Raw genomic sequence first — 17,599 nt, 5'->3', positions numbered from 1 at the left:
AAAATTGTCTAATAAATTTTCAATTTCATATCGGTTTGAGTGATTAGAAAAAATTGAATAAAGTGTCAAATAAGGATTTAAAATTTTTTAATTTTTGAGACTAATAAGGTTCATAAATTTTTTAAAATATTGAAACACAAAATTAAAAATCTTTTCAATTCTAAAAATTCTAAAATTATACGAGCTTGAGAAAATATGTAATTAACGCATTTTTTCAATTTCATTTTTTTTTTTTTTTTTTTTTTTTTTTTTTTTTCCTGCTAAAAAGACATTGTTGTCTATCAGGCCGCCAAAAAGAAAATGGTATCTCTCCGATTTCCATTCTCGTTTCCTCAGCCGCCAAAGCTTCCACGCCATGGCTTTCTCCGCCCCTCCTACGCCGTCGTCGCGGCCGGCGGCGCTGCGGCAGCAGCCGGATTCGTCGCTGTAACTATAAAGTCGACGAACCAACAATCCCCATTTCTCGAAAGTGCATTAGATTTGCTCTTCCGAAGCCATTCATCGCCCCTATGGGCTTCTCTATCTCTGGCGGAAAATTCAGCCACCTCTTCAGTTGTTGACTCGAAGACTGGAATGTCATTTCCGTCAGTAATCGGAGACTCTCTGCAGCTTCTCGGAATTGGGTTGCGGAGAAAGGCGATTTTGGGGCTGAAGAATATCAATGTTTATGCATATGGTATGTTATCATTCCACATTTCCACTTTTAAGCGAGCTTTCTATATTTTGATTGAATGTTGAATTTATGCTGATTGAATGAAGAGATCGGCATTTGTGAATCGTATTGGATTTTCAGTATCAGGAAGATTGTAAATAGTATTGATTAGTAATCATCTAGGGCTTTGGGAGACTGTTAAAATCTGTTCTTAATAATGGCACTGGATGGCCCATCCAAAGTTTGATGTTATTTCCCACTTGAAGTCATGATTTGAATTTGAAAGTTGTGTAGCATCTTCATTAATTCTCAAAAAAGTTCAAACAAAGCGAAGAACAAAAGAAAACAGATAGAATGTTTCAAAAAAGAGTGGAACGTGATAAGTTCCAGTTCAATCAGATCATCTTCTTGATGACTATGATGATAAGCTGTAGATTGATTGCTTCTAACTCAAAGGGATTCATTTGGGCTTCCAATTGATATCAGAAATGAACTCAGCCTAGACTTCAAATTTATGCTAACCTTTACTTTTAATGAATTATAGCATTCTCAACATCTTATAGTTCTAGCTCTGCCCCAAATCTACCCAGGAATTCGTTCATTTTAATACTTAGTTTGGATAAAACAATGGAATGAACTTCCGTTGGGTTGAAGATGGTAATAGTGGGTGGTTGAGATTCGCCCTAGTTCATGAGCTACAATCTTTGTTAAAAGATAAACGGCGGCCCAAGCTTACCGCTAGCAGATATTGTCCGCTTTGGGCTTTCCCTTTCGGACTTCCCCTCAAGGTTTTTGGAACGCGTCTGCTAGGGAGAGGTTTCCATACCCTTATAAAGAATTTTTCGTTCGCCTCTCCAACCAATATGGGATCTCACAATCCACCCCCCTTCGGGGCCCAGTGTCCTCGTTGGCACAACGCCCGATGTCTGACTCTGATACCATTTGTAATGGTTCAAGCCCACTGCTAACAGATATTGTCCTCTTTAGGCTTTCCCTCTCAGGCTTCCCCTCAAGATTTTTAAAACACGTCTACTAGGTAGAGGTTTCCACACCCTTATAAAGAATGTTTCGTTCCCTTCTCCAACCGATGTAGAATCTCAAAGTTATGTTTTGAAATCCGAGATGGAAGGGTAAATATGTTTTCTATCTTTGTGATATTGAAAAAGTTTCCATGTTAAGCTACTCAAATGATTGGCTGTAGGTGTTTATGCTGATAACAATGACATAAAAGAATCACTGAGTGAGAAGTATGGAAAACTCTCGGTCTCTGAACTACAAGAAAAGAACTTTGATAAAGATATCATGGAAGCTGATATATGCATGACTGTTAGACTTCAAATAGTCTACGGAAGACTGAGCATCCGATCCGTTCGAAGTGCTTTTGAAGAATCGGTTGGAAGTCGACTCGAGAAGTTTGGGGGTTCAGACAACAAAGAATTGCTTCACAAGTGAGTCATTATCTTAGTGTAATATATGTAAAAGGCACACACTCTATACCCTACTCTTGATCCTTAAACCATGCTTCTTTGCAGATTCACTTCCCAATTCAAAGACGAGTACAAAATACCTCGAGGGTCTGTGATCGATCTCTCCAAAGAACGAGGCCATGTCCTCCGCACAATCAGTGAGATTTCAATTCTTATTATTGCAATGATGAATTGTTCTATACATTATTTGTTGTGAAAGAGAAGGTAGTAGAGAAAATAAGAGAAAGGAATAGAGGATTCTAGACGATAAATTACATCCCATGAAGATTTACATGTTGAGGATTATTGAAAGGAGTAGTCCCACATTGACTGATTAAGAGAATGATAATGAGTTTATAAGCAAGGAATACATCTCCATTGGTAGGAGACATTTTGGGTAAACCAAAATCAAAGCCATGAGAGCTTATGCTCAAAGTAGACAATATCATACCATTGTAGAGGGCCGTAATTCCTAACATTACTTTATCTACATGCGTTTAGTTGAAATGTTGCTTCAAAAACATGTCTGAATGCATCAGCTAACCAACTGATGAACCAAGTTTATTATCATTTTGTGCATTTATGTTTAAAATTTTTGCAGTTGATGGGAAGGAAGTGGGAAGCATCGAGAGCGAACTACTGTGCAGAGCCATTTTAGATCTGTATATTGGTGAAGATCCATTTGATAAACAAGCCAAACAAGACATCAAACAAGCTTTAACTTCTATTCTTCACAACTAATTTTTTTTTTTTTTTTAATTATTGTTGGATTATTTATATTTTTGTCAAATTGCATTTTTAATTTTTTTTATTAAATGTGACAAAATTAAAGATTAAATAAATTCTTATAGTCCGTGAAATTAACAATTTAGTTTCTAATATTTTGGAATTTAAATTTTATAACAATTTAATATATAAATTTAAAGTCGATTTATAATAATTTAATCTCCATAGACTTTATTTTATAAACATAAGTCCCTTACTAATTTAAAAAAATATATTATATCTAAATAAATAAATAATACAATTAAATTATTACATGCTAAACTTTAAAAATACAATGAACACACATTCAAATAGCATTTATTCTAATCCATTCTTGTCATTCTTTATAAAAGACACTAACTTTTGGTAAACTTTAATTAAAAGGATAAAGACATAATAATAATAATAATTATTATGCTATAAAATAATAATAATAATAATAATAATAATAAAAGAATCTTAAGAGCAAAAGTTTCACCTTTTCATTGTTTCTTCTTTTCTTCTTCCCCTTCAGATATTTGTCTGTTGAATGCAATAATTCTGAGTCAAGGAATAGATTTCTCAACTATAATAATATCATATTCACAACTCTATCTCTATCACTAAACAATATATATATATATTTAACCCAAAAAATGGCCCTACTAATATGCAATGACTTAAAATATACATCACCTAACTAACCAACTTCTAGTCACTACACCTAAACTTCAAAGTTTCATGATTTTCTTCGTCAAAAATCCATGCCCATTTATCGTTATGCTCCTCGACATGCTTCTGGCGAATCCCGCATCAAAATGTCCTGGTGGTTGCAAACTTTTTGAGCCCTCGATCCCCGAGAATGTGCATCGTGTCTTTTGGCAAGTCTAGAAAGCATCATGGTTGGAGCTCCTTAGAAACCAACCACATACGAGGTTCAATTCCACTGGTATTGAGCGCCCACCACTTGTAGAGTTGGGATCATCCTTCAAAACTGCTGGAACAAAAAGGGTCTAGTATTTGAGTTCTGAGAGATGACTGGGGCATGTGTTCAAGATTGAAGGCACGTTTCTACCACAGACAGGAGATGATTTCTGTCCAGCTCCGGTCGATGAGCTTTCGTCCTGCTTTGATTGCGCAGGAGCAACTGATGGACTGGTTTTACTGCTTGTGTTTCTTAATTTTCCACTGGTAGATGAAGAGTGACTGCTAGTAGGAATGTGTTGCATCTGAGTAAAGGCTGGCTTGAAATCTCCCCGAAACGATATCTGGGTCTGGCCTTGAAGAGTACTTCCCTTTGGCTGACTGGAGTTCTTATGGACTGCAGTAGAGGAAGAAAGATGGAGGGATGTTGTAGGGACGGCAGAGGCCACCATTCTTCCCGAGTTCAACTGGATTGATTTGTCACATTGTATCAATGGTTTTGAGAAGCCAGGAGGGGGATTACAAGAAAACTTGGTTGTAGCTGATGAGGGCAAGCTACTATCAGTTGGTACTTTAGTACGAGGTGCCATACGAGACAACATGGTTGCTTGTTGCTGTTGGATACCAGCAGGTCGATTTGTTGTTAAAGCAGCAGATTTGGTGGAAGGGGATGGCCAGTTTACAGAGGCAGAAGATGTCATGAAGTTAAGGGTCCTTGCAGAATTACCAAAAACCAGAGTCTGCCCTGAAGTAGCAGAAGGCTTTGCAGAAGAATTCCCAGTGTTCCTATCGATATTACCCGACAGAACAAATCCATTCCTTCCATCAGAACTTTGGTGATTCTTGTGCTTTGTAGCTTGTGGTGCAGCCCTCTGTACATCAGGAAGATTCTGAAAAACAGTTGTATTTTGTGCTATCGGCGTGAAGTTGAGGTTCGAATGGGTACCATTTCCATTATATGAACCAAAGGACATCGTGAGTCCCTGGGAAGGAACCAAGGCAACCGTGTTCTTCAAATTCTGTGGATGAGACTGTTTCTTGTCCCCACTGTTTCCACCATTGCCAATATTCAATGTCGCTGACGGCATCAAAGTGAATCCCAGTGCCTGAACAGGCAAAATGAAGTTTTGCTCATGAGCATTTTTCTGTACCGGAGCTGCCCGCTTGTCAGAAAGCGATGTCGCGTCTTCTCCACTGGCCTCACTCTCATGCTTGCAAGATTGGTTAGAGAGTGACAAATGCTGTTCTGTCGACTGCTTTACTTGCATACCATTTGATGGCACTAAATTGTTCCCAGGTATATGCACACTCCATTGGTGCTGCTGAGTTTGTGGTTGTTTATGGGAGCCACTTGGTTGGTGATGAGATTGAGTTTGTGCTGGCTGAATCTGGGATGGATGGAACAGCTGAGATGGATAGAAAGAACCATTGAAAAAAGGCAAGGGTTGGCCACTGTTTGCTCTATATGTTGCAGTAGTTCCTGCAGCAGTAGGAAAGGTGAATGGATAGTCATTGTTCTGAAGCTTTGCCAAGTACGGAGCTTCAATCGAAAACACATTTGGATGATTATAGTTCATGTTACTAGATACTGCAGGTAATGCTGGAAAGTTCACGAGTGTTCCACCTTCTGGATTATTGTTGAACAGTGATGTCAATTGTTTATTAGATTTGGCGGACCCAGATTGATTTCCAGTGGCTGCTGTCGGGGCTTGAAACTGACCAATAGGGAATATGAATCCAGAACCAGGCTGCAGTAGAAAGAAAATAAAGAGAATAAAATTTTCGCTGTCATGAACAGATCCACAAATTGAAAACTAAATAGATTACATGAATTCTGTCAAGAAAATAGTCGACAAGATCGTACCACCATTGAGTTACCAAAAGATGCTCCCTGTCTCTGCTGAAATACAAGCTGCTTGCTTTTAGCCATATCAGCAAAATTTGCAGCCACGGAGCTTTTATCGATAGTCACATTCCCAGAAAAGTAACCTCCAGTTTGCTCTCTCTGTTGCACAGAATTTAGGCTCATATCCAAATGATTTGCACCACCCAATGGGTTACTCAAAATCATGCCTTCTTTTGAAGACATGCTTTTGAGTTTGGCCTCTGTAAGAGATGCAGAAGCATCCCCAGCTAGGTGGAAATAGTTCGTCTTTGTAAACTGCTGGTGTAAGTAAATGTTTCGGGCAATGTCATAATGAGTCGAGCATCGTTTCGGCCGAGGGTGTGATAGGATGAAATTTGGATGCTGCAAGTTTTGAACATACAATAGCAAATTCAGTGATGAATCCACAGATGGAACAAAGATTTTACCAGTCCTGAAAAGTACCTGTAGTTTGGAGGATGATTTGTCAACACTATCCAAAGGAAGAACTGTCCGGAAATGTGGGCTGAACCTGAATTATATGGGGAAAAAACGAACACATCTCACTTAAATGTGCACAGGAAAATTCTTTCAACAAAATACATATAAACCAAGCCATTGCTTTCAATACAAAGTTCTAAAGTGATTTCTAACCCGACAGGAGGAATTTCGGTCGTTGGCCAGCCACCCAGAATAATGGGCGAGCGCACTGAAGTGGATGATTCTGTGGAAAAGAACAATCATCACAACAGTTGAGAGGACAGTTAGCCATATAATTGTGTTTTGTTCAACATATTGAATACAATTTCAAGATGAAATGATGGGTACCATTTTTTTCAACTGTGCTGGCGGCTCCATTAGGTTGCTGATTGTGACTCTGTTCTTGAATTATGATGCTATTATTGCTAATTAATTGTGATTTCTCCATATCCAGTTTAAGGAATTCAATCTTTTTATCACTTGTCACCATCTTATCTTCATAGATCACTTTTTCTTTTTCCTTAAATCCTTCTACTTCCTTTTCAACCTACACCAGATTTATTGAAGCAAAAAAAAAAAAAAAAAAAAAAAAAAAAAAAAACCCATTAATCAAAAGTTCAAAAAAAAAAAAACTGCTAATCCACCATTTCTATTTCCAGATTCAAAGGTTTAGCATCCAATACCATATCAGCCAGCCCATCCCTTTCTGGCGATGTTGGAGCCGGAGGAGCCTGTTCAACAAAGGCAGTTCTTAGAAATTTCACACTAAAAATTCAGAGGAAATCTAAAATGAAATTCAAAACTGCAGATTCTGACCATCAAATCAATTTTGAATTTCTCTTCTTTCTGGGTCTCAGCCTCTGGAATCCTAAGAATGCACACAAAATTAGATTCAAATAGATTGTTTCAGGAACGATTGATGGATATGAAGATGTTATTTCGCTTACAAATTAGTTGGTGGCGAATTTTCAGGATCATTCCCTTTCTTAATCCTCTTATTTTCATCTCCATCAGTGCAGACCTCCTGCGCTGGTTTACTTTCCTCAGTTTTACGTTCATGAGAGCCAATATTCATACTAAAATCAGATGCAGGTTGCTCTGATTCTCCTTCAGCTGTAGCTTCTGACAAATCGTTCTGAGCCAGAGAAGAGGAACTCTCTACTTTGTTCTTCTCCACAGCTACAATGGAAATTGACGTTATGAGTACAGGATCGGAATAGAGAAAGGCATAGAAGTTCCAATCGGAAATATATGCTTTGATCTCAAGGATTTAGAATACTCACCAACATTAAGCAACAAATCAGAGGTGGCACCATTCTTCTGAAGCGAAATAGAGTTCTGGAAGGCAGTATGTGAAGAGTTCGCCGTTGTAGATGTAACTGAAGACTTGGCACCGTCACAAAGAACACTGGAATTCTCTGTTTCTTGGTTCGATGATGGTTTCACATGAACTTCTTGTTTTCTTGAGCACTGTGATTGTTTCTTCAGTTCAAACAGAACCTCAGCGATCTCAATCTCAATATCCCCCTCCTTCGCAGAGGTTGAAGAATTCTTGGACGCTTTCATCGATCGAGTCTTAGGTCCAGTTGATTTCTGAAAATTCGCGAGAAAAGAAAATGACAAAACTCTCACCAAAATTTCCAAAACATATGCATTGAATAATGATAATAAGAGAGAAAGAAAAGAATGAAGAAAAGGCAATGAACTAACCATTTTCTTCTTAGCCGAAATAATGGAGGTCGATGGCGAAACGACCTCAGCAGACGACCTCGCCGGAGAATCGGACTGATTCCGATTGCTGTGGTCGTCGGCAATGTCTTCTCCGGCTCCACCAACACCACTATTTCCTGAAACCGTGCAATTATGTGATCTTTTGACAGAAGCTGTAGAGAAAGAATTAAAAACAAACTTCACCATAATGAACCAGATCATGATTCCAAACAAAATACACACATAAGAAACCAATCGTCTAATTATCTTTATGCTATACCTGAGCGTGCCTTTCTCGGAACCGGAACGCCAATCATCGCGTCGTCAGCAACCTTCCATTGTTGATTCGCAACTCTCGGCGGAAGAGAGTTTCTCCTCAGGTTGTGATTCGAAGCAGAAGAAGCCGTAGTAGAAGAAAGAATCCGAGAAACTCCTCCACCGTCTTCAACCTCATCACTATCTCCATCAGCAACAATATCTTCAGCACTGGTATCTCCTCCTTCTTCGTCCACCTCTTCTTCTCTATTTCCCCCTCCCCTACTCCGCTTTCTCCGACTCGCAAACTCTCGATCCCGATCCCTCTTCCCTCCTTTATCCCTTAACCTCACCGTCTCCTGCAACGCCACCTGACCTTCCTCTGCAACAAACAACAACCGTCAATAAAGAAATCACACAACCAAAAAAAAGTCAGAGAAACGAAAATAATCAAAGTTCAAACCAGGTAAATCTCTGAAGGCCGTAGCTCTACTACGTCGCCGTGAGGATCCATTTGCAGCCACTGTACTGGACGGAGTCCTCGCTTCTCTGCTTTTCTCCATGATCATGCGTCTCAATCATGAAATTTCGAACTCTCTCACAGAAATGAATCAATGATTCCCTTCACTTCGTGAAGTAAAATCAAATCCACCTCGCCGGGAACTAACAATAAACTCCGGCGAACTCCCGAATGATGAAACGCACAGCAAAATCCTCGGCCTCTTTTCTCTCTGTTCTTCGGTGTTTATTTTGTGTGCTTTTATGTGCTTTTAATCTAATCACTTTCTTTTACTTTTCTATTTTATTTTATTTTATTTTATTTATTATATTTTTTAAAAAAATTGCTTGGGAGAATTTTACACTTTCACGCAAAACCTGCTTGGTAAATGGACGGCTGAGATTCAACGAAGGGGGCTGCCTAACTAAGTGAAATCATGGAAATCGAAAATGAATCGAACGGCTATGATTGGCCAGCGCCAGCAAGGCAAAGGCAAAGGCAAAGAGGTCGTTTTTCGATGGAATATTGCCACTTCGCACACATAAGCCACGTGTAAATTTATTTTATTTTATTGATTTTTTTCGTTATCCGAATCGAAAAATAATTTTCTTTTTCTTTCTTCCAACTCCACTCGCCACGCGCCTCAAAATGCGTGACCGGATAATCTCTCCACTTCTCACTTCCCTATCAAATTCGGTCCGAGGACGGTCCCACAGTTGCTGACGTGTATCTGAGTTGATGAGACCACCAATTCCTTTTTTTTTTCAATTTACATTAATTAAACTTATTTTAATAAATTAATTAATTAAAATTTAACATTTCTATAAATATTTAATTTTGACTACAATTATCGGAACAACCCTTTTAAACTTTCACAAATAAATTAATAGAAATTTAATTAATATAATTATAAATTTTTATATTAAAAATTTAATATTCTTTAAGCCTAAATTACTACAATTAATGAAAATTTTTAAATTTTAAACAACATAATAATCATTTTATTTATATCATTATATAAAATTCTAAAACGTTAAAAACATTTCTAATAATTTACTATTATTAATATCATTATTCAAATGGTAATGTGATAACTTTTATAAAGTGTTATAATAATTTACTATTATTTAGTTGTAATGGTGACGTAAATTATTTATGAAAAAATTATTTACATAATTTAACGAATACGACATCAATTATCATTGTCAATAACTAGCTGAATTTTGTATTCAAATATTAGAAAATATATTTAAAAATAAATTTATAATTCAAAAAGTTTCGGAATAAAATCTAATTAATATTTGCTTCTTAGTACATAAACATTATTTAATTAGGTAATTAATAATTTTTAATGGTGTGTTTAAAGTAAATTAATCTTTGTGTGACGTCAAATGTTAAGTGAATTAATTAGTGGTTAAAAAATATCCCCAATTAACTAATAATTAATAATGGCTAATTGCAATGGAATATATAGGAATTTGGGAATTTTTTGGCCCCACATGAAACACTCATAGTGCCTATCTATAATTAAAATATTTATATATATTAAAAAAATAAGAAAATATGGATTTTAAGATTTGATTTCATTAATTTAATCCAATAGTCTAAACATTATGATTTTAAAAATGATTCAATTACTATTTTAAAAGTAAATCATATTATAATGTCTACTTATTATATTTTTTCAAGCATTTCTCAAAAGAAATTAAATTTTAATTTCAAATATATAAAATCGACCCAATTAAATTTGCCGTCAAAATTATTTATTTTTTATTTTTTTAAATCACATCCGTGACTTGAAAATCAACCCTCAGTCCCAACAAATATCTTGACATAGGAAACAGGCGCAGCCTGTAGCCCAAGTTTTTTTACAAGCCACTCAGAGATAATCAAGTGGGCCCAGCTGACCGATCCAGCCAGTCAATTCCATTCTCAAAATCCCCACTCGACAAATATTAATTACATGCAAGCGGGACCACCGACGAACCATTAAATAAACGGATATGATCGCTCGTATTAATATAACCCACTTCCAAACCGTACGATAAGAATCCTACGTGGTATATCTCAAAACATTAAAAAAAATAAAATAAAGAAAGGTCTGTGAACTGGCAGCCATAACCACCCGCCTCCTCGGTGAATCAAATTAAAACCGTGGGTCCCGGTTGGTCACCCTCTGTACTCACGCGCCTTCAAATGCTGACGTGGGCACATGCTAGAGAGTAATCATACACCGCGGGCGTGAACATTTGGCTCCGTGTACCAGTTTTGACTTTCGGTTGGTCAATCTCAATCGAACGGTTGAGATTGAGCGTGACGTGTTGAGAGAATCGCTGTGGAAGAAGCGACGGGAACCGAGGCGTCAATCACGACGTGTCGCTTTGCCAGCATGGAAGCTACTTGAGTGGAGTGTAAATATTATTTAATTTTCTCAAACTACTTTTTTTTTTTTTATTCATACTTCACATTCATTTAATCAACCGCCTTCCATTTCTTTTGTCTTATTTAAATTCTTCAAATACAACTTGCCACGTCACTATAAATATTCCTTAAAATTTAAATATTAATAAGATTAATTATAAAATAGTACAATATTTATTTATACGGGATATGCTCGAATGATACCAATATTAAATATTCAAATTCCTAATTTAAATCATTTATTAATTTTAAAATAAAATAAAACAATTCAAGAGTAATTGAACAACTATTTTCTTATTATTTAAACTAAATTCAAAAAAATATATAATAAAATAAAGGAGTTGTTCGCCATAAAATATGCCTCGGAGAAAACAAAGTCATAGTTAATTTATATATATATATATATATATATATATATATATATATATATATATTTAAAATACTAAAAAATATCAATAAGATTAGCTTTGACAATTTATTTATCTTAAAATAATATTATCCTTTTCCTTTTGTCTCTTGGGCAATAAAAAATGGTGGCCAAAGAAATATTATTTTAATATAAATATTAAAAAAAATTATTGATTAGTTATTATTAAAAGTAAAAACATTATCTTTTCTCTTACCTTATTTCCTCTCTAAATAATATATATATATATATAAAAAAACATCCATAACGCTTTTTGATAATTTTTAATTATCAAATAATAATAACAAAATAATCCATTCCCTCTCATTTTATAATTTTTTTAATTTATCTTTTATTATTTTAAATCTCATTTTATAAATATATATATATAGATATACACGCCTCTTGATTAGATTTAAATAGGTGAATATTTATAAAAAAAGTCATTACCAATTATTTTAAATAAATATCTTGATCATATTTAATATTTAAATAATAGATTTCAGTCCATATAAACGTGGTTATTTATAAATGTCATTGCTTTGTTTATTATTTAAATAATATAATCATCAATTATTTTATTTTGACCTAAGTTTGGTTGGCATATTATTTAATATATATATAGGACTAGAAGGACATTTAAATATTTTTATATATCAGTGAATGGAGACAAATTCACCATTATCATATAATATTCATTAAAAAAATATTAAAGTAATTGAAACTATAGCATAGCTTATTAAATTCTTTTAATATTATTAATTGGACCATAGCCTTGTCTTCTTTGTTGCCGCACATTAATTGAGTATTCATTTCGTAAAAAAATAAATCACTCTCGAAAATAAATTTCAAGCAAAGTCTCTCCTTAAAATTTAAGAGAATACTTCTTACTCTTTCACGTGGGCCCCACTAATTTCAACTCTTATAATTAGTTAGATATTTAATCAAAGGTTGATGTGTCGTGTGTTCATTGGTGTACTCAATTATTTATCGTGTTAAGGGTAAATATTATTAATAGTTTGATTAAACATAATTTTAATCCAAAATTTAGGGTGTATAAATTAATAATATAGAATTTATAATTATATTTAATTAATTAAAAAAGACATGAATTCTTTAATATTCATGTGATAATTAACTAAACCATAAATGTTAACGTGTCAGTCTTTTTTAATAATTATTAAATTCAATAACAATTTTTTATTTAAATAAAATATTGTAATAAAAATTATAAAAGAATAAAGTATTGTGCAATTTATTATTTTAATATGTTGGTATGCAATGAGTTGGGATATGGGCTATATTACATATTCAAATAATATATTTTATTGGTATTATTTTACATTATATTCTTCATATATTAATATTAAAATAAAAATTACTATTTAAAGGCACAGGGTGATGGGGCAAGTAGCCTTAAAATATTCATTTTAAAATTAAATAAATAATAATTTGATTGAAATGGCCATCTTTGCCCCCCACCAAAATTTAAAATTACGTCTAAATTCTAATTCCACTATTTTTCTTCTCATTTATTCATTTTATTTTATAAAAATAAATATTTAATTGGTGAGTGCCAATATAATACATAAAAATAAAAAATGAATTAAATATATATATATATATAATTTAGCATAAAAAAAACATATCATAATTCATTTGTTATTGTCTTAAACTAAGCCCACTTGTGCATAGGCCCATAGGCCCAACATCTTATCCAATCTCAGCCCACCAGCTCACATCATGGTCTATTCGATCCCTTTTTTTTGGGTTGATTTAGGTTGAGTTGTCGAGTTGTTCTTTTTTTAAAATATTGTTTATCCACGATACATGTTATATCAATAATTAAAATTTCATAAAATTAAAATATCAAATATTTACGAGTCAAATTATTTAGATGTTCTAACACAATATACGTAGATTCAAAGAATTTTCATATTTCAAAATTTTGATTTTTGGGATGAAAAAGTCAAACGGTTATTGAAGAGCAAGAAAAGTTTTAGGGTTTCCCCATCCAAATTCATTCCTTGTTTGGTGTTTACCGGCTAACTAAAGATTTGATCGTGTTACCGAACCGTTCAACTAAGAATTATTCAAAATTGTCTTTTAATTATATACTCGTGATCTTCACAGTTTTTAGTCGATGTATACTAAGCCTTCTCTTTCTAAACTCATCAATTTCTTTCGTCTACACTAAAGGATTCTTCTACCCACATGGCTAAGTCAAGGTCGTGATTCTAATACCATTTGTTAGAGAGACAACGGACCCTAACACGTCTTCACAATGATATGAAATTATCCACTTTGGACGTAAACCCGCGTGGTTTTGCTTTTGAAATTATCCACCTAAAAACTTTCGCATCAATAAATACGTTATCCCTAATTTAAAGTATGAGTGGAACTATGCTTAAATTGATAATATAAATATTTAATTTATTACAAAGATATATTTACACAAATGTTCTTAAAATGACCTATATCAAAAGGGATTACCATTTTTGTTAAATAAGAAAAAGGTAAATAAATCAATAATTGAATATATATATATATATATATGGAAATTAAAAATAATTTTCTTATATGCTGACTGTATAAATATGAAATCATACGTTAAAATTAGTATCACCGACATAAATATTGTGAATAAATTAATAAATAAAATGATTTTATATTTTCGTATTAATTATTTTGGTATTTAAAATTTAATAGCCGATTCCTCTCTCTTTCAATTATTTACTCAGCCTTTACAAGTGAAGTCATTAATTATTATAAATTTATTATGTTCGTCCATCTTTATTGTGATGGTATTTTGGTCTTTTCACTTATTGAAATCTTAAATTTAAAGCTGATTTTACAGCCATTGTTGTTCTTTTTAATTAAATACAATGCGTCATTGACATTAATGCCCATTTTATTATTATTTATTATTTATTTTATTTCTAATAAAATTCCGAGTCCTCTAATTTCAAAATTATTTACCACGCTATTCACGGGTTGACATTTTTTTTACTATGTCAATTTGAGGAATTGAAAAATAGAGTTACAACTCAACCCGACACTGTTCCATTTGACTTTTGTAACTGTCTCATTTGACTTTTGTAACTGTGACCCGTAAATGTTTGATATTTGATATTTACAAGATTCTAGTTATTATGGTAATATTTATTGTAGATAAGTACGTTTTTTTTAGATAATTAAATTATAAAATTGACATTCCAACCCAACTAAACCCTAAACACGAGGATTTAGTGGGTTGCTCTAGTTATCAACCTGGCTAACCATGAATGTCGGATTGGTCCAAAATAATTTTCCAACTCAACCCGTGTACATCTCTAAAAACTTTTTTTGTACGCTCAACTTACGTTCTAAAAATAATAATTAAAGTCAGCAAGAAGAAAATGACACGCTTCGCTTCGTTCGGAAGAAACATATCAAATTATTTGTATAGTTTTGTACCTTTGCTTTCTTATTTTTGTCCTTTGTTCATTACATCATGCTAAATTATTCAATTATATGTCATTTTTACTTACCGAGTAGAAGCGAAAAAATGTTATGAAGTCAAGTATTTCGCTATAGCGTAATAAAACCTAGAGAGCTAATAAGTAAATAACATAATAGTAGTTCAGTGTACTCGAGTTTTAAATGATTTGTTAGTGACTATGCTGCTTTTTTTAATATCAATTGGCTCGAGACATCCATATCACATGATGATAGGATATCGAGAGTGTCGATCGTAGAAAACGAAATGACAATATCACTACACTGTAAGTTAATTGAGGCATAAATACACAAATAATTATTTTAATTTAGCTCAAATAAAAGTTATTACATATATTAAAAGAAAAAAAAAAAAGAAAAAAAAAAAGGAAGAAGCCGAGCCGGCTAAAAAGCCGAAATTGGCGCCGTGTTAGCTCAAAGAAAACACACGCCGATTAGTACGTTTTAAGCCACTGCATCCTAATATTATATAATATATATAATTAAAAAATAAATTAATTATATATAAATAGGCAATAAAAGCGAGAATATCCCGTCTCTCTCTCTTGCTTCCCATTAGGGTTTTTCCCCCCCCTCTGTAACTCAAAAACTCACTAAACTTTCTTCCTTCCGCCATTAATGGCTTCCACCTACAAATCCTGAACCTTAATCCACCACTTCTTTCAATTCCACCATTTCCTCTCACTATTTTCCTTCAATTTCTCACTCAACGCCTTCAATTCCTTCTATCCTAGTTCCTGATTATGGAGTTGAGCAAGGTAACCTTGGAGATCTTCACCAAGCTCGAGCAGCAATGGCTCTCTCACCACTGCGATGCCGCCAAAAAGATACGGATTCTCTGCATCGACGGCGGCGGAACCACTGCTGCCGTTGCAGGTGTCTCGCTAATTCATCTCGAAGACCAGATCCGATTCAGGACTGGCGATCCTCACGCTCGCATTGCAGATTTCTTTGACCTCATTGCTGGAACAGGCGTCGGAGCGATTCTCGCATCGATGATTGTGGCGGACGATGGCTCTGGACGCCCTCTGTTTTCCGCTAGGGATGCTGTGAGTGCGATTTCGCTTAGGAATTCGGAGATGTTTAAAGTGAAATTAGGCAGTGGATTTTGCGGACGGAGGAGGTTTTCTGGTAGGTCTATTGATGGAGTGTTGAAGGAGTTGTTTAGAGGCGAGAATGGAAAGGATTTAACTCTGAAGGATACTTGTAGGCCGCTTTTGGTTCCGTGTTTTGATTTGAAGAGTTCAGCGCCGTTCGTCTTCTCTCGCGCCGATGCTTCTGAATCGGCGAGTTTCAACTTCGATCTCTGGAAGGTCTGCCATGCCACGGCAGCGACGCCGAGTTCGTTTAAGCCGTTTCATCTCACTTCCGTCGACGGAAAGACCTCTTGCACCGCCGTCGACGGCGGTTTGGTGATGAACAACCCGACCGCCGCCGCCGTGACGCACGTACTTCACAACAAGCGCGATTTCCCGTCCGTCAATGGCGTCGAGGATTTGGTTGTGCTGTCGTTAGGTAACGGACCAGCAAGCGGTTGCAATGGCAAAGTCCGCCGTAACGGCGAGTGCTCGACCTCCGCCGTAATCGGCATTGTTCTCGACGGCGTCTCCGACACCGTCGATCAGATGCTTGGGAATGCTTTTTGCTGGAATCGAACGGACTATGTGAGAATTCAGGTATAATTGAATTATCTGAATTTCTACTTTCTCCGACAGCAAAGATTTTGTTTGTTTGGTTGCTAAGAAAATCCAAGAAAATAGACCCCAAAGTAAGGAACGGAGTTAGCTTTCTTTTTACTTTTCTCTATTTTTGGTCTAATAAATCTATTTTAAGTTTAAAAAAAAAAAAAAAAAACAAAAATTGAGTGTTTTGTTGGTTTTAAAATCATCAAATTAAATTATACTCTTTAATCTGTTATTTATTTATTTTCTTCTTTTCATAACGCGTTAACAATAACGTGCAGGCAAACGGCTTGGTGAAAGAAGGTGAGGTGTTAAACGAAAGATGCGTTGAAACGTTGCCGTTTGGCGGGAAGCGGTTACTAACGGAGAGTAACGGTCAGAGAATTGAGAGCTTCGTGCAACGGCTGGTGGCTTCAGGGCGGAGCAGCCTGCCGCCGAGTCCATGCAAAAATCCCCCCGCCGTCAGCCCACTTTCCGGCCGTTAGGGTTCAGAGACTATAAATATATTTTTTTCTTTTTTTGGAAGGAAAAAAATGTTGTTATTATTATTTATTTTCCTTTTAATTTTAACATGTAACCCATCTCAGGTTCACATCTTAACCCTGCAGTTAAGTTAGTTTTCCAGCAGCCTAATTTTTCTTCTAATTAATTTTCTTAATTATTTAAATCAAATTTTAGCATCATTCACTGTTCTAATCTTATAATATTTGAGAAAATGTCATTTTAATTTTAGAAATTAAAAAAAAAAAAAAGTTAGGGCAATAGAAAATAAGAATAAAGGAGATAATGTCGGCGGAATTGGAGGGTCAAACAGTTAGATTTATTATTATTATTTTTTCTGAAAAGTAACGACAGTTTTTTTTTTTTTTTTAATCAAAATAAATAAAAGTGGACAGTTTGATTTACGGGAGAAGTGGGATATGATGGAGTTCCCACTTCCCCCTTCTCTCTCTCTTCTTCTTCCCAACACTAAATTATATATAATAAAATAATTTTAA

At 34.7% G+C, this 17,599-nt stretch overlaps 3 protein-coding genes across 7 annotated transcripts; 2 read left to right on the top strand and 1 right to left on the bottom strand.

Annotated features, from left to right (window-relative positions):
- The first annotated feature begins 267 nt into the window (after nt 1-267).
- LOC111497562 (fatty-acid-binding protein 1) lies at nt 268-2,968 on the top strand. Its single transcript, XM_023148372.1, has 4 exons — nt 268-676; nt 1,854-2,100; nt 2,185-2,276; nt 2,720-2,968. Exons 1-4 carry the CDS (start codon nt 301-303, stop codon nt 2,857-2,859), a joined length of 855 nt encoding a protein of 284 aa, XP_023004140.1. The 5' UTR covers nt 268-300; the 3' UTR covers nt 2,860-2,968.
- Nucleotides 2,969-3,408: 440 nt separating this feature from the next.
- Nucleotides 3,409-8,867, bottom strand: LOC111497559 (protein TIME FOR COFFEE-like). Of its 5 annotated transcripts, XM_023148369.1 has the most exons (13): nt 8,559-8,867; nt 8,121-8,477; nt 7,841-8,013; nt 7,414-7,723; nt 7,078-7,309; nt 6,947-6,998; nt 6,814-6,861; nt 6,479-6,677; nt 6,305-6,374; nt 6,116-6,182; nt 5,651-6,034; nt 5,411-5,534; nt 3,409-5,266 (listed from the first exon to the last, which is right to left on the bottom strand). In XM_023148369.1, the coding sequence occupies exons 1-13, from the start codon at nt 8,662-8,664 to the stop codon at nt 3,876-3,878; spliced, it is 3,513 nt and encodes a 1,170-aa protein (XP_023004137.1). In that variant the 5' UTR covers nt 8,665-8,867; the 3' UTR covers nt 3,409-3,875. The 5 variants fall into 5 exon arrangements, with proteins under 5 accessions (XP_023004137.1, XP_023004134.1, XP_023004135.1 ...); XM_023148366.1 differs by having other exon boundaries at nt 3,409-5,534; XM_023148367.1 differs by having other exon boundaries at nt 3,409-5,534; nt 6,116-6,176.
- Nucleotides 8,868-15,459: 6,592 nt separating this feature from the next.
- LOC111497561 (probable inactive patatin-like protein 9) lies at nt 15,460-17,230 on the top strand. Its single transcript, XM_023148371.1, has 2 exons — nt 15,460-16,595; nt 16,883-17,230. Exons 1-2 carry the CDS (start codon nt 15,663-15,665, stop codon nt 17,084-17,086), a joined length of 1,137 nt encoding a protein of 378 aa, XP_023004139.1. The 5' UTR covers nt 15,460-15,662; the 3' UTR covers nt 17,087-17,230.
- Nucleotides 17,231-17,599: the final 369 nt, after the last annotated feature.

This window comes from Cucurbita maxima, unplaced genomic scaffold (assembly GCF_002738345.1).
Source record: "Cucurbita maxima cultivar Rimu unplaced genomic scaffold, Cmax_1.0 Cma_Scf00024, whole genome shotgun sequence".
Classification (NCBI taxonomy): Eukaryota; Viridiplantae; Streptophyta; class Magnoliopsida; order Cucurbitales; family Cucurbitaceae; genus Cucurbita; species Cucurbita maxima.
The sequence above is the reverse complement of the archived record's forward strand: the minus strand, read 5'-3'. Positions and strand labels throughout refer to the sequence as shown.

Coding starts and splice junctions, on each gene's coding strand:
- LOC111497561 (XM_023148371.1), top strand. CDS start 15,663: ATGGAGTTGAGCAAGGTAACCTTGGAGATCTTCACCAAGCTCGAGCAG. Junction 16,596..16,882: donor CGGACTATGTGAGAATTCAG/GTATAATTGAAT, acceptor AATAACGTGCAG/GCAAACGGCTTGGTGAAAGA.
- LOC111497559 (XM_023148366.1), bottom strand. CDS start 8,664: ATGATCATGGAGAAAAGCAGAGAAGCGAGGACTCCGTCCAGTACAGTG. Junction 8,014..8,120: donor TCCGAGAAAGGCACGCTCAG/GTATAGCATAAA, acceptor CTTTCTCTACAG/CTTCTGTCAAAAGATCACAT. Junction 7,724..7,840: donor TTTCGGCTAAGAAGAAAATG/GTTAGTTCATTG, acceptor GCGAATTTTCAG/AAATCAACTGGACCTAAGAC.
- LOC111497562 (XM_023148372.1), top strand. CDS start 301: ATGGTATCTCTCCGATTTCCATTCTCGTTTCCTCAGCCGCCAAAGCTT. Junction 677..1,853: donor TATCAATGTTTATGCATATG/GTATGTTATCAT, acceptor GATTGGCTGTAG/GTGTTTATGCTGATAACAAT. Junction 2,101..2,184: donor AACAAAGAATTGCTTCACAA/GTGAGTCATTAT, acceptor GCTTCTTTGCAG/ATTCACTTCCCAATTCAAAG.